This window comes from Pleurodeles waltl, chromosome 9 (genome assembly GCF_031143425.1).
Source record: "Pleurodeles waltl isolate 20211129_DDA chromosome 9, aPleWal1.hap1.20221129, whole genome shotgun sequence".
Taxonomy (NCBI): domain Eukaryota; kingdom Metazoa; phylum Chordata; class Amphibia; order Caudata; family Salamandridae; genus Pleurodeles; species Pleurodeles waltl.
The window spans coordinates 706,962,728-706,979,158 of record NC_090448.1 but is presented as its reverse complement, the minus strand read 5'-3'; the positions used below and the strand labels follow the sequence as shown (position 1 = coordinate 706,979,158).

Below are 16,431 nucleotides of genomic sequence, written 5' to 3'. Positions count from 1 at the left end.
AGCCTTAGTGGTCACTCCTCCTTGTTTTTACAAATTTCCCATCGAACCTGCAGCCAAAAGGGCCGTTTGGTCCCGGGGGTTTGGCATCTCCACTAGCTGGAGTGCCCTGGGCATTGTAACAGAAGGCCTGAACCGTTGAAGCTCACTGCCAAGTGTTGCAGTTCCTGCAGGGGGCAGGTGTAAAGCACCTCCACCAAGAGCAGGCTTTGTTCTTGACCCCCAGAGAGCAAAAAGACTTTCACCCCATGGGGTCAGAAACTTGTCTGTTAGTGGCAGGCTGGCACAGACTGGTCAGCCTTACACTAAAGGGTTAGTGAAATACAGAGGGCATCTCTAAGATGCCCTGTGTGCATTTTACAATAAATTCAACACTGGCATCATTGTGGGTTTATTGTACTGAGACTTTTGATACCAAGCAACCCAGTGTTCAGAGGGGCTATCATGTAGGAGTGTCCCTTAATACTACATTTAGGGGTGTTTCAGAGGTCACAGGCCAATGGCTACTGACCCTGAGGGTTACTACACCCTTCCTGTGCACACCTCCCTTTGGGGAGGGGGCACATTCCTAACCCTGTTGGCCATCCTCCTCCAAAACAAGATGGAGGATTTTTCAACGAGGGGGGTCACCTCAGCTCTGGGCACCCTAGGGGGCGGTCCTAGCTGAGGTGGTCACTATTCCTTGTGTTTACTAATTTTCCAGCTGGACCTGCTGCCAAAAGTGGGGCTTGGCCTGGGGGAGGGGGCAGGCATCTCCACTATTTGGAGTGCCCTGGGGCAGTGCAACAAAAGGCAGGAGCCTTTGAGGCTCACTGCCAAGTGTTGCAGTTCCTGCAGGGGGGAGGTGTAAAGCACATCCACCCAGAGTAGGCTTTGTCCCTGACCCCAGACAGCACAAAGGTTCTTAGCCCATGGGGACAGAAACTTGTCTCTTAGTGGCAGGCCGGCATAGATCAGTCAGCCTTACAATAGAGCAGTGGTTCCCGAACTGTGGTCCAGGAACCCCTGGGGGTCTGCGAAACCTCCTCAGGGGGTCCTTGATTGCTTAGAAAATTAAATATTAACAGATTTGGTCCCAACTTTCAGTAATGACTCAGTAGAGGGGTCCCCGGATACTAAGAATGATTCAGTGGGGGGTCCCAGGTTCCAGTAATGATAAAGTGGGGGTCCACAGAAGTCTAAAGATTGGGAACCACTGCACTAGAGGGTTGTGTGAAATATAGTGGGCATCTCTATGATGCCTTCTGTGTGCATTTTTCAATAAATCCAACACCGGCAACAGTGTGGGTTTAGTGAGCTTAGAAGTTTAATACCAAACTTCCCAGTTTTCTGTGAAACCATCATGGAGCTGTGGAGTTTGCCATGACAAACTCCCAGCCCATGTACTTAATATGGCACACTGCACTTACAATGCCTAAGAATGGACTTAGGCACTGTAGGGGCATGTTGCTGTCCCTGTGGTATACCTGAGGTATAGTGCACCCTGCCTTAGGGCTGTAAGGCATGCTAGAATGGTTAGACTTACCAGTGCCACAGGCAGTGGTTGGTAGGCATGACACCAAGAGGGGTATGTCATGTCAACGTTACTTTTTTCTACCCACCAGCACACACAAGCTGCAATGGCAGTGTGCATGTGTTTGGTGAGGAGCCCCTTAGGGTGGCATAATAGATGTTGCAGCCCTTGGGGACCTTCCCTAGCCACAGAGCCCTTGGTACCACTCGTACCTTTTACAAGGGACTTGGCTGTGCCAGGGATGTGCCAATTGTGGAAACAATGGTACAGTTTAGGGAAAGAACACTGGTGCTGGGGCCTGGTTAGCAGGATCAGTCAAGTTAACATCAACATCAGTCAAAAAGTGGGGTGTAACCATGCCAAAAGGGGCACTTCCCTGCACTGCAAACCTGTGTTCCATGCTAGTGGTCTTCAAAGAAGCCCACCTCCCTTGGTATTCAGATCTGGCTTCACTCACAGGAGTGATGTCAACCACTGCCCCATGGTCCATTTGGCATCTGGACAGGCGTGAACATTAGTATGCAGGGAGGTGTGTTCACCCATCAGGTCACACCCACCCCTACGGTGAACTGCCTGATGTGGACACAACTTTTTGAAATCTTCCATCTTGGTGTTGGCAGATCTAGGAACATTGGGACAGGGTTATGCCCACTTCCCACAGGAAGTGGCCATATAGGGGGTTTAGTGACCCCAGTGGTAAGCAGCCCATTGGCTACTACCCTGCACTCCAATAAATGCCCCTAAATTCAGTATTTAGGGAAGGCCCTGGCACCAGGAAAGCAGATTACTGCCAATCTAAGAAGAGGGACTCCGAAGACCACAAAAGCAACTGACCTGGAACAAGCCCTGCCAGCCTGTCCACTGCTCCTGTTAAGTTCCGCCAAAGTCAACTCGTCCAGCAGCTGTTGTGCCTCCAAAGCCTGGGAGGACTGCTTGCCTTTAACAAAGACCTAGGAACTCGCCTGTAGCAGCGGAACTGCTTTCCTTTATTTTTGCAGGCACCCCATCACAAACTGCGAGGACTCCGAACCGCCAAAAACCTGACACCAGAAAGCACTACTGCCCCTGCGCCGCGCATCCATGTTGAAGTGGACCAACAGTGCCAGTGAGGTCTGTCAGCCCTCTAGAAATGAAACTCCCTTTGGACTTGCCACTGTGGGCCCCTAAGATGTCACCTGCCACCTCTGCATGCAGGCTTACCTAAACTACGAGTGCTCCAGTGGAGAAAACCCAACCCCTCAATGCACCTCTGTACCTTTCACCTCTGGCCCATGGAGAAGAGGACCTGAGGTGTCTCCACGTCCTGAATATCCGAAGATTGGAATCCACTCGTTGGTTCCCCCGTTTGGATCCCGCGCCGTCACCTGCAGCTTCTTTTCGACGTGACCGATCCCATTTGAGTAACATTGGGCACCTGATGCCGTACTATACAGCTGCAACCGGCAGCCCTAGTGCTGCCTTGTGTGATCTGTTGGTGTGGTCCTGGTCCTTGCCCAATACTCACTTTAAGTCAAGGGGATTGGTCCTGTAAGTTGCTGTACAATACCTGAATGCAGTACTTGTTTTTCTCACCGTAGGATAACATTTAAGCTTTTTAGAAATTGCACTGTCGACTTTTCAAAACTGTAAAGATTTGTCTTGCAAAACGTGGTTACCTGATCGCATTGATTATGGTGCGAAAACATAAATAAAGATACTAGTTATTTTTGTAAATTGATGTAGATCTCCTTCTTGAGTCATGTGTCTCATTTATTGACTGTGTGTGTATTTGCGGATGACTCACACTCCTCTCTGTTAAGCCTAAGGCTTCTTGACCACACTACGCCCTAAAAGAGCACCTTGAGATCGCTAGAGCAAGCCCCTGTCCACTAGTAAGGGAACCCCTGGACTCTTTGCACAATATATATCAATTTGATATATCATATAAAGAGCCGGCTTCCTACAGTCATTATCATGCATATGAAATCATTGCAAAGCAATATAACAGACTCAAAATACTAGTATATGACCCTCATTTATACAGTCTTCTCATTTTTGTAATCTATAGAGATTCAAGTATTTGATATTTCATTGTAAGTTATTTGCAAAGAGCACTGTCAATAGTGCTCTTTTGGCTCATTTGGACTATTCCCAGTCTGCATCTTTCTGGAGATGTTGCCTACAGATCCTGGACATGATGCTCCAGTTATAAAAGCCAAATGGCACACTGATATCAATGTGAGACATACAACTAGACACAGTAGACAGGGTGCCGCAGAAGGGACTCCAGAATCAGATACAAAAGTCAAGGTTAAACATCACCGCCACATCTCAATACATTAGTCAAAAGGCAAACTTGAGATTTGAGCACAATACTCCAGATGTGGTTTCTATATTTGATACGTTCCTGATGAGCCATTCAGAACTGGACATAAACCTCTAAGGTGGCAACAATCACTGTATATGTAGGGATAAATCACATGTGTTCCACTGGTTAAGCATCACTCTATTTTGTCCCTCATTTTCCTGGCACTCCACACTGCCTGATTTCTCCCTTTGGGATTACTGATGTCTGCAGTAGCACCAACATCGGATTTAACATTTAGAGATAGAAGATAAAACGTTGTTTATATAAGGCTTTTTGTGATGTGATTCAGGAATGTGCCTAGTAGCCTTGTTTTGCATGTGACAACCATGCACCCAACAGATGATCATATATGTTTTTACAATTTAGGTTTGGGCGCCGGTGTGTCTTACTCTGGTCTTTGCTGATGATCGCAATCATGGGAACAGGAGCAGCTTTTGCACCAGACTTTATATCCTACTGCATCTTCCGCTTCCTTAGTGGCGTTGGGCTCTCTGGACTTCTCTTGAATTACATTTGCCTGAGTGAGTATTAGTACGGAAAATGGAAAATATTTACTGCAAAATCTTCACATGTTGGCGGAGGGTCAAAAGCAGGATGGCGTAATGGATTTAGACTGGTCCGATCCATAAAAAAGGATTGCTAACAACCCCATCCAATTATCGTTGTATCTCAATTTTAGATGGGGCAGTTAAGATTTATGGTTGGGCTCTTTTTAACCATATACAAGAATGGGTGGATGAAAACAAAATATCGTAGCAGATAACCAAATAGGTTTCACGAAGGGTTTCAGAACAATTGAACGTGTAATGCACAGTCGCGGCTCGCGGGTGTTGAAGGGGGCGGGGCGGGTAGGCATGATGGGGTAGGTAGGGGAGTGGCCTTGGCTCCTGCACCGCGTGCCGCTCCTCTGCTGGCTGGAGGCAGGCACAGGCTCCCAGCTTGCCCTGCGGCCATCCTGACGCTGCTCGAAGCAGCATCAGGATTGGTGGGGAGCGCCTAGCCAGGATGCTCCCAAGCAGACTGGGAGCCTGTGCAGGCTCCCTCCAGCCCAGCAACAGTGTTGCTGGGCTGGAGAGAGCCATATGCGTGAGTGTGTTTGGCCAGCCCAAGACAGCCGGCCAAACACACATGCGCTCTGAGGTTGAGTGCTGGGGAAGTGCTGAGAACTCCCCAAGCACTGTCCCTCAGAGCACCTCACCCCTGTGGCCCGCCCCTTTACAGGGAAACAATCTCTTTCTTTGTAAAGGTTTTGCAGCTGTCGCTGCTGTCGGGGGGCGAGGCTCCTCCACCCTCATGGAGGAGCTGCCCCTGGTAATGTTCTTGTGTTTAATTTGCACTGCTGCTGTTATTGGATGCAAACAAAAGACTGCGACTCAGTCTTTGAGCCCCCTCTTGCATGTTTATAAAGCTAATGTAGTATCTGTGACCATTTACGGAGATGAAGTGTGGGGCTACATAGACGTTTCCATTCTCCATAAGGTAGAGAATAGATTTTTAAGAACTTTGCTATCATTGGGCCCTGGCACTCCCCTGAATTCTTTCTATTTGGAACTGGGTATTAGACCTATTGCGGATCTTATCGCTTTTGACCCAGTTTTATATTGCATTCCCTTACATAAAAGACGAGCATACTGATATATATTTGCACTTGCAGAAGCGGGTAATTAGTTCAATTAGCGTAATTACATTGCCTTGGTGGAACCACGCACCTGTGTTCAACTTTGATACCATAAATGAAGATCCAGTATTGGCAGCAAAACATTTAAGAGAGTGACAAAGATGTACAGGTGGCACAAAGAGAGAAGCATATTCAAGTTTGTTAAAGTCGGCTCCTTGATTCATAGATATCTTAAATATAAAGAAAAATCTGTCTATGAATTATACCTCGATGATATCTATCCAGAAGCAGGATGTACATTTAGGTCAAGTTTCGCCTGGGCACATTTACAGTGAAGCCCCTTACGGTCCAATGGAGAAAACGTTATCCTAACAATGAATGGTGTGATCCTGCCCTTCGGATTAGTGAAACTATTTTCCATTTCATGTTGTCGTTCCCAAAGACCCTAACGGTTCGTGTGAAATGGCTTACATCGTTATTTGCCAATTATGATACTTTTAAATCCATGCTGATGCGCTAATATTGTGCTGTAGGACAGATCACTCTGCAGTATATCGTGCAGTTGTTTCCTGTACGAGGTCCGCCTGGATTGTAACAGGCAAATATGCAATTAAGTAAAATCTAGATTAATTTGAATATGTTTGAGTATATCCAGTGCAGTTTATTAATATATTATTGCACTTTGCTCTTTAAGACAGTTTCCTATCTTCTTTCAATAACGGTTGGATTAGGTGGCAACTGTTACCCAATTTCAAATCAATGTTTTGTAATTGTTTAAGAATTGTTTATTCATTGTAGCATTTTATTCATTGTATAGTTGTACAGTAATCAATTGATTGATGCATCTCGGAGTGTTCTTTTAAGTCATGTTTTGATGTATTTGAGCTATTTTTACTATTTATATTGTTAAGGCTTATGCTGCTTACAATGAATGAATAAATGACTGAAACAGGGACAGTTGTTTTATGGTCTGCTCAAAATTTGCATTATTTTTGCAAGCTTTGCATGTTAAAAAATCAACAATGAGAAGTAGTGTTGCTGGAAATAAATGTGTGACTTACTTTTTGGTCACAAATCGATGGTCACAAATTGTTGCCATTTTATGGACGCTTGGAGCAAGATGTATGAAGCAGTTTTGCTGTCAAAATGGCATGATTCAGAGAATCGGCCTTTGTGTGACTGCAAAAATGCTTTTTGATATGTATTAATCCCAAATTGCAATTTGATAAAAGGGCACCGAAAAGCAATTTGGAATTGTAAACACATAGTTATTCGGTATTTGTAAGGGACATGTTTAGGGTATCCCTTCCAAATACCAAATCAGATTGGGATGTATGAATGTTTGTGATCAAAATGCTTTTTCAAAACATTTGCCCTTTACTCAACTCAAAGTTGGTGGCACCCTTTTCCCAGATGGGAAGGGGTACATAATGGACCTCTTCCCCTTTCAGAATGTTTGCAAAAATATATTTTAAGAGCAGGCAGAGGTCCCATGGACTATTGCCTACTGTTAAAAAATGATTTTGAAACATTACTATTTTTTCTTTTTTAATGCATCTTGTTTTCCCATTAAGGAAAACAGGATCCATTTTTAAAAAATTGCCTTATTTAAAAGCAGTCACAGACATGTTAGTCTGCTGACCCCAGCTGGCCACCATCCCTGTGATAGCAGCAAATCCTAATGAGTCACAAATTGCAACCTACTTCATTAATATTCATGAGGTAGGTCTATTTGTGGCACACTACAAATTGCTATTTAGGGAATAAGGGCTGGATAATCCATTTGTACATTAGAAATAGTGATTATTAAAAGCGATTATCAAAATAATCACTTTTTGATAATCCCTGCTGCTATCGTTCCTACGTCTAGCCCTTAGTGTCTTCACTTAAGGCACCTGCTACAGAGATCAGTGAACATCTATCAAGTCTTGGGGTATTATACTGGCTAGCAACCAGTGTTTAGTGGTGCTAAAATGTAAACCAGTTCACCTGTGACTGAATTAACATTATAGACTTGGGAAAGATCTATACAAGTTCCTGAACAAATTCCATAAATAGTTTGTAGAAGTCTGAGATTTGAAGTATATAATCTCAAAGACCATGAAAGCTCTAGGAGGAAGTGTGTGAATGGATGATCCCGGGTCGCTGGTGAGGAAAAGACAAGTAGTCGGAAGAAAAAGGACAGTCCAATTCGCTTTTTATCAGATGATATAACCAGCCCCTGTGATGCTAACAGAACTTGCGTGGTGTCAGTCTTATTTAAGTCACACTTTAATAATGTGTCTCCAAGAGAACAAGAAGTGTGGATATGTTGCAGATTAGTCCTCCAAAAACAGGAAGAACGAATAATTGTGATGTGAGACGAGATTTGAGCAATGTGGATCCACACACCAGCTATTTATTTGGTTGAGCCGCCTAACCACCTTCAATATTCAAAATTATTTTAATGTTTATTTATTCAGTACATTTTTACTTTTTAAAGGAGGCCTAAGGCTGTTTTCCCTGTGTTGGAATAGCAGATTTAGGAATCAAATTACTTCACAGTCAGTTCCCCTAAACTCCGCATGATTTATTGAGTCTTTAATTACCCTAAATTGATAGGGGTTTCTGCTGAATCATTTCTCCCAGGGCTAATCATAAAAGATTTTCCATCCCCACTGAATGATGGAAAGCCAACAGAGGTAGAGATAAATGCATAGACATTAGTGAATTAGTAAACCTCTACGTCCTGCCAAATCCATAATATCTCTCAGTGTGTGTGACCAATATTGGGGTTAATTCTGCATATTTGCCTTTGTTCTTATAGTATTGACTGACTACATATTTCTTTTCTTCGAGGTCTGGAATGGGTCCCAACGAATTTCCGGGCCATCGTGGTTTCAGTTCAGGGCTACTGCAGCACTGGGGGTCAGGTGGTCCTGGCAGGCATTGCATACTGGCTCAGAGACTGGCGCTGGCTACAGCTTGCAATCTCACTTCCTTTTTTCATCTTCTTCCTATATTCATGGTGAGCTAAGTGTCTTTAAATCATGGGAGTCTGTCCGTGACACCTAGGCCATTTCTTACTTATTGACTCTCTTGTGGCTGGTATTTTTGCTTTCTCTGTCTGTCCCTGTCTGCCTGCCTCATTGTCCGTTTCTTTGCTTTTCTGATACTTAATTACAATCAAAATGGCAAGCGGTGTAGCCTGGTGCGTTCATTACTGAGGGGTATCATCTTGTTTTCTCATAACCATCTGGAGATAATACACAAAGGCAACCATTCCCCTAATGAAAACCTCCTGTGCTGGCAGCCCATGCCCCCCTGGAGAATTTATAAAATCAAATTAAATCAAATCGTTCAAATTCCTCTCCTCCACTCTGTGGAACGCTTTACAGTATGACTTAATTAGAAGCATCCTCGGGCTGGTCATGCATACATATAGAGAAGATCTGCACCTGCCTCTGATTTCTCACATTTCCAGCTGCTCGTGCCCACCGAGCACATCCCAAGCTGTTGATTCTAGCTCAAAGAGAAGATCCTAAACTGACATTGATCAGCTGGTCATGCATGCCAAGGGACAAGAGATTGATGTGCTCAAAGCCACATATTGAAAACATCCCCAGTTACTCATATATCCACAGAGAAAACCTGGCCAGCTGCATGTGTTCATCTCATTTGCCACCAGAGCGAACATTTGTATCTCCCTGTTCCTCTTTTAAAGAGTGGATCCTCTGTTGTTGCCGATGTTGCTGCCCCAGACAAGACATCTTCAGCTGCCACACATTCCATAGAGAGAAAGTCATTGGCTGTACATACTTAGGAAGAACAGATTCATCAGCTCAGGCCCTCCTGTGGGAAACATACACAACTTGCTACGCCCAAACAAAGTTAAACTCTTAAACTTCTGAATCTCCTTAATTGAAACCATCCTTAGATGACCCTGCTCACTTAATAAGTTCTACTTCAGATGTCTATACTCACTCAAAAAGACCAGTTAGCTACCAATCTTTACTTTACTCTGCACAGACAACATATTTCTACACTCGTGACTCTGAAGCAGTGTAGTTTTTAATATTTTGACTGGTCCAATTCAGGATGCCTAACAACAATGAGAGGTATTATTGGAACAGCCCAATCAGCTCCCACAGACAATATGCCTATAGATTTTCTGAACTGTCCCTGTTGTTTCAGGCCGTTTTTATAACAAGCAGGTGGCAGGTGAGTTTTCTAATGACAGGACACTTCCTCATACCAGCTTTCATGGCCATACAGAGTCTACAAAAAAATATTTCCAAGGTTCATTTGGGGCCAAGGCCGACCCCTAAATGTCCCACATGGTTATTTTTGTAGTTGATATATATGCATTTAATGCTGTCCTTGCCCATTGATTGCCATCTGTGATAATAGGTTCTGTGATGCAGACATTATCAATTCTCACACATGCTCACTTACTAATATTGTGATGACTCCCTGATAGTGGTGACACTTTATGGATGTTTCTACCAATGAGAACGTTTTTTTTATTAAAACACACTCACGATTAATTTGAAGAAGAATATTTCATTAGAATCAACTTACTTGATTTACATTAATTTCATATCCAACCATCTTACTTCCTGGTGACCTGATCAGCATAGTTTTAAAACTATAACATCTGTTTTTTAATGGCAGCAGGATGCATCAACCAGAAGGCACTGTATTAGATTTTCTGAGCACACCTTTTGAGGTCGAGTGGCAAAAGTGCATGTTGTAGGATTGAGCGACCTAAACCCTCCGCCTGCCTTCCCTGCTTCATTAAGTGGTGCGATCCTGATCAAGTTGTTTTATTTGTCTGTACATAAGTTCCCTTGATGGCGCATAAATAAAAACATGTAGAATAATGCTAAACACAGTAATAAACACACCAAAAGAGAATCCAGACATTTTCAGTAACTGGTCTTTCACTATTCCTTTGGCAGGTGGTTGCCAGAATCAGCTCGTTGGCTAATAGTGAACAATAAAACTGAGACGGCCCTGAAGAACCTGCAACGAGTTGCCCGCATTAACGGGAAGAAGGAGGAAGGTGATCAAATCTCCTTGGATGTAAGTTAATATCCTTCCATTCCTAGTAGAGGTTGGGGGAAGACCAAGTTGTCTTCATTCGCCAATAAGCCAATTACATCCATTTCTGTCTTTGAGTGTCATCATTGGGTGAAATTAACATTCTGGGGAACTGTCTTAGTGCTATTCGAAGTTGACCTCATCATTTCCAAAGATATTAACTCTCCAAGATTCATTTTCTCTTTATTTCATCTTCTTGAATCTCTAATCGGCTTGATTCTTGGCTTTCCTTTCAGTCTTCACTGAAAATGTCCGCAGTGGAATCTCTGGGTTTTGTTAAAACATTATGCTAAATTATCAAGCTCACATTCATACAGTGGTGTCTCTCTGCTCTTTTTATTGGCATCCTTGAGGCAGAATCAGAACTTTGATTTCCTCTGACTACCATTGTGGTTTAATCTTTAAAAGCTTCAGGACGTATGGTAGTAGCATGCTACTTTTGTGGGCGTCCTCCCTTATAGTTGCTCCTACTAAAGACTGTTCCTCACTCTAAAGCTGGCTTGAAAGCTGTTTCTTTTCATTTGGAAAACATTACTCCTGTCTGTTACTTTGCTTAATCCCACACCTTTGCATGTTTCTCAGAATTAATACTCCCAACACACCTGTCCTGTATTACACTCCAAAAAAATCTTGGATTCAGGTTAGTTCAGAAATGTCCCTGGTTGGTGAATCATTTTTAAGGATGCCAAGATTCTAAAGCTTTAAATTGATTTTGTATCTGCAGACTCATCTTTGAATGTTCTGGCACTGATAGTTTTATTATCTCCTACTCTGATATTATTCTTTAAAGAAATATACTTTTAGCACTCAACAAATAATGCATTCGGAGACAGGATGGCTAGGTGGGTTAGCAAAGGACGTACTTTTCCACTTCAAGTGTTTGCTGTTTTCAGTCTTGCATATGCTAGAAGGAGAGTAAGTTCTAGAGTTGCGTGGTGAGGGTCTGCTTAGCAGAGCTTTTAGTTTGTATGCATCCAAGTTGCGAGTGGCGATAAAGATGCTGCCACAGGAGAGGGCTTTTGTGTGCTAGTATCGCTTGAGGTTGTCCATAAGGAATGTGAAGATCATCGTTGATAACATGAATCTGATATATCTGGTGATGGAGGGAAGGGTGCGAGTACAAATGTGTGTACATGGGCCTTATGGTCTTGTAGGGTGTTTTCCACTGCTGGCCAACCGGTATAGATTATCTGTGAATGAGTCTATTTCCTATTTTATGCCTTTGGCCAGTCAGACTATTTTGAACTGTCTTAAGAGTTTTGCTTGTTCAGAGATACCACTTTTGAGGTCTTCCCTATATTTCGAAAGTAGGTGATTTTTCTGACACGTTGCTATTGTGATGCGGTTAGGGGTGGCCATTTAACACTGGTAATGACAGTAGAAAGTTTCAGGTTATATAGGACTGACTGGTAGAGAGGCATCTATTGATAATGTAATAAAGTAAGCAGCCAATGAGACTGGCCAGAGGTTGCCTGAGTTTTGAAAGGTAGGATGCATCTGTAGAAGGATCATTAGTTTTTTGATGGCTGAAGAGCAGCAGGACCAGGAAGTAGAGGAACGCACAGATGAAGAATCATGCTTGGAATAGAGATGGAAAAGCAAGTATAATTAGCAGACTGCTTAGACTTTGAGGGAGTAGAAGGCACATATTGTTGCAGAGGTCCTATGAGTGAGCCGTTTGAATAACATAGAGCTGATGAACAAACCACGTCCTAATAGCCTTGGTCAGGGAACTACGACTTATGGCTGCAGATTATTATAAAAGCTTCCAGGACTCAGCTACTTCTGAACCTGCAAAACAATCTCTTAAACCTTCGTCTCCAACTAATCCAATGCCGCACACAATACAACCCACTGTCTAGAGGAACGCACATGTGAAAAACTGGGTTATTGGTTGAGAGGAGAGGGTCCACTCAAGCAACAGCCGCAATCCTTATTTGGGTGAACTACCAAAAGTCACAAAATTAACCTGTATTTAACCATCTGGTAGCTTTGCACAAAAGCAGTTAGGTTTAACTTAGAGGCAATGTGTAAAGTATTTATGCAGCACACACAAATAGTAATAAAATGAGAACACAACACAAGGAAAATCCCACATCAGTTTTAAAAATAGAGTAAAATTTACAAAATTATTTGACAACATAACAACAATGAAATGACGACTTATATATAGGGGCTTTTCATCTGTCAGGGTCTCCAGGCGCTGTCTATACTGTAGGCATGGGAAATTAAGTGATTTGCCCAGAATCACAAGACATTGCCTAACGCAAAAGCTCGAACCCTGATCTCCAGCTCCGGAGGTGGTTGCTCTGACCACGGCGCTACATCCTCAATCAGCTGGAGTTATAGATTTTTAGACTTTAAAGTGAAAATAGCCACTAAAAAATCAAAGTGCCACGGACATCTAGTCGTGCAAAACTGGGGCAAAGTTGAAAGTTATGGCTGACGGCAATGGAGGGCAGTTCAGATACAAGAAGTGAATTAGGCTCAGTCCCTGGTCACTTTTGGACTGGAAGAATAATTTGGGGATAAATGTCTGAGAATGTAAAGTTCAGCAGGGCAAAGCAGCCGGCGGTGTCCAAGGAGGAGGCTTCATCATCGGGGAGCTGCAGGATGAAGTTGTGATGAAAATGTCTACGATCGGACTTAGTCCCTGTTTTGGAAATCAAAAATCTCCACCAGGACAAAGTTGCAGGTTGCAGCCAACAAGGCCTTCAAGAGGCCAGATTCACCTTCTGCGAGGAGCCACTGAACAGGATTTGCTGCTGCTGATAAAAACGTAGCAGGAGCTACTGCAAAGTCAGGGCGAACCACAATGCAGCTTGGGGAGATCTGTGAACTGGCAGGTCCTGGTCTCTTGTCAGTTCTCAGAGCACTTTTTGGATGAAAAATTTGTCTCAGGTTTTGGATTTGGGCTATCTGGGCACCTTTAACACCACTTCCAAGGGTCAAGAATGCCCTCAGGTAGGGTCAAGGTGCTGGTTCATGACGGAGAGTTCTCAAGAAGCAGGGCAGTCCTCTGAGGGCACAAGTCAGACTTCAGGCTGTAGGGTAGTCCTCTTGGTGCGGAAGGACAGTACCCTGAAGTATACAGCAGGCCAGAGGCTGCTGGGTAGCCTTCTGGAAGTCTTCCATAGGTCCAGAAGTGAAGTGAACAGTGGGTTTGAGGGTCCTAATGTTATATCTGGTGCTAGGTTTGAAGTTGAAGAAACATTTGGAGTTTCCCTCCCAAATTTGTATCTGGAATTTCCTGCCTCCCTGCCCTATTCCCAGGATGTCTTTAGACACAAAAGGCTACTGTGAATTTCTTTGTGTGTGAGATGAGACATGGCCTGTAAAGTGCAAGTGTGGCTGTGCACAGCTTCCACCCTCCTATCTTGTCAGGATGGCCCATGCTTCCAACACCCAGCTCCCTGATTGTGTGACTGTCTGGGAGGAATACACAAAGGCCTACTAACAACTACACCTAGTTATGTGACCCAGGAATGAGACTGCAGGCACCAAATGGTTAGAATAAGAACAGGCCAACTTTCTAGAAGTTGCATTTTCAAAATGTCTTAAAATTCAACTTTAACATCAAACAGGGTTTTATAATATAATGCCTTAGAGACCAACCATGATATTTCCACCTGCTCCCAACAAGAATTATCACGTATTAAATTTAATAAGGTAACCCAATGTTATCCTATGGGAGCGGTAGATGCCACAGTAGTGAAAGATGAATTTGTGAGCTTTTCACTACCAAGACATGTAAAACGTAAAACCACATGTGCAACTTTCTAAATATCATGCACCCTGCCCTATATACTCTTTAGGACCTGTACTAAAAAGAGGCTTTTAGGCCTGGCAAGGGGTTTATTATTGACTATGCCGATTAGGGGTAAGCCAGTTTTGCCATGTTTTAGGGCGGGAGCACAAGCACTTTAGCACTGGGTTGACCCTTGAGTTGAATCTTTCAACAAGCCCATATGTCTGCAGGTGATAGGGGTGGAGAACATGTAGGGTACCCCTCACTCATCCCACATGACTTCATTTAAGCAGTCATGAGGTTGGTTCTACTGTCAGACACACTCCCTTGGGGAATTACACTTTGGTAAAAATCCCCATCATGGCCCTAGCCACTGCAGTTGCAGATCACAGGTCTCAGAAGTATGGCCGCTGAGTAGCTGGTGGTGTGGTCCACCAAAACCAGAATAAAACTGTTGTTTAAGGCCGTTTTGGGGTCCAGGGGCCCAACAATGTTGATACCAACCCTTTCAAAGGGGGTGCCAACTGCAGCTAAGGGAACTAGGAGAGCCTTGAGTTTTTTTCCCACTAGCCTGGCAGGTGGGACATTACCTACAGAATGCAACTGAGTTTTTTTTCATCCAGGCCTATAGATGTGGGTGATACGCCTGCCAAAGCTTTTGTCCTGTCCCAGATGTCCTGCCAAGTGTATGTCATAAACTAGTCCCAGTAGGAAGGCCCTGTAGCATGGTGGACCACCAACACATGGATTGTATCAAGCTCAGGAACCTTAGGCTCACTATATAGGAGGTCATTCTCCCAATAGATCACTTATTGCCGGGGTGTCACCAGCTGCCTAGGCCTTTAGCTTGCCACCCCAGGCCCTACAGAGTTGGAACTCTCCACGGATGGGCCCACCCTAAACTTGCCATCCAGCATCCTCAGGCAGGTCTCCCAGGGCAGCAATGTCTTCCCTTGTAGACTCAGGAGGGCCTACTGAGACTCCCCCTTATCTTGGTCCGTAGAAGTTTCAGGGGCTGGTTTCCCATGCCCATCCCTTTCTTGATAGCTGCCTGGGCCATTTTCCAGGCTCAAGGCTTCTTTGACTTCCCTCTTTGGCATCCATCTAATCACTACTTCTTTCCAGACAATTTGCCCCAGATCATTGCCTACCATACAATCTACAGGCATGGCAAGGCTAACAGCTACCTATAGAGAACTTCCCCACCATTCAAAGGGATACAGAGCCACTAGGTAGTGACCCTCCTGGTTTTATGTCACTACCATCTGGCGGAATGTATTGGGTACGACCTGCACTGAGGACAACAGATCTCACATTACTGTAGCACATTACTCCGGTGTCCCTCAGAGCCTCCATCTTCTGCCCATTGATGGTGACACACTGCCTGTACTTGAAAGTATTGCATGCCATGTGGGCTTTGGCCATGTGCCCATATTTGTAGTATTCCTGGCACTAGGAGACATGCCTATATGTGTTCTTTTCAAATAAGCCATTGCTCTTTTGGTCAGATTGGGGCTGGGCTCACTCCCCCTGTGAACAGGCTTCTTTGACTTCACTTTTCGGTATCCATGGAGTGTGTGGCCAGGCACATTAACTCAGGCAACCTGAACATCTGCAGATGACATCTAACCTCCACTTCTTTCCCGATAGTTTGCTCCAGATCATTGCCTAGCATACAATGCACATGCATAGCAAGGCTCACAGCTATCTTTGGAGAACCTGAGGCCACACCCCCACTCAAAGGGAACCAGATCTAATAGTTAGTGACCCTCTCGGCTGTCTGTCATTGCAGCCTTATGGAATGAATTGGGTACAGCCTGCCCTGAGGGCACCAGATGGCACATTACTATAGTTTTACTGACTCCTGTGTCCCTCACAGCCTCCACAATCTGTCCAATTATGGTGACCCACTGCCTGTACTTAGAAGTATTGGAAGGCATGTAGGCTTGAGCACCATCTCTTTGCCACCAAGGGACAGTAGGGTAGTGTCTGCGCTCTCTCCCTCACTACCTGGGCAATCTCCACCCCAAGTGCTATTCTGGCCAACCCCTGGGTCTTCCCTCCAGTGGGGCCTCTGCCCTCTTGGGACACTTGGCATCTCCTTCAATGTGTCCATATTTGTAGCA

At 44.3% G+C, this 16,431-nt stretch overlaps 1 protein-coding gene across 3 annotated transcripts in view; it reads left to right on the top strand.

Annotated features, from left to right (window-relative positions):
* The window catches only part of LOC138258704 (solute carrier family 22 member 6-like), a 70,998-nt gene that overhangs the window by 16,349 nt on the left and 38,218 nt on the right, over window positions 1-16,431 (top strand). For 2 of the 3 annotated variants that reach the window (XM_069205995.1, XM_069205996.1), the window contains exons 3-5: window positions 4,224-4,378; window positions 8,314-8,482; window positions 10,416-10,543. In XM_069205995.1, the coding sequence (XP_069062096.1) occupies window positions 4,224-4,378; window positions 8,314-8,482; window positions 10,416-10,543 (452 nt within the window). The remainder of the gene's footprint in view (window positions 1-4,223; window positions 4,379-8,313; window positions 8,483-10,415; window positions 10,544-16,431) is intronic. The other variant, XM_069205994.1, reaches the window with a different exon arrangement.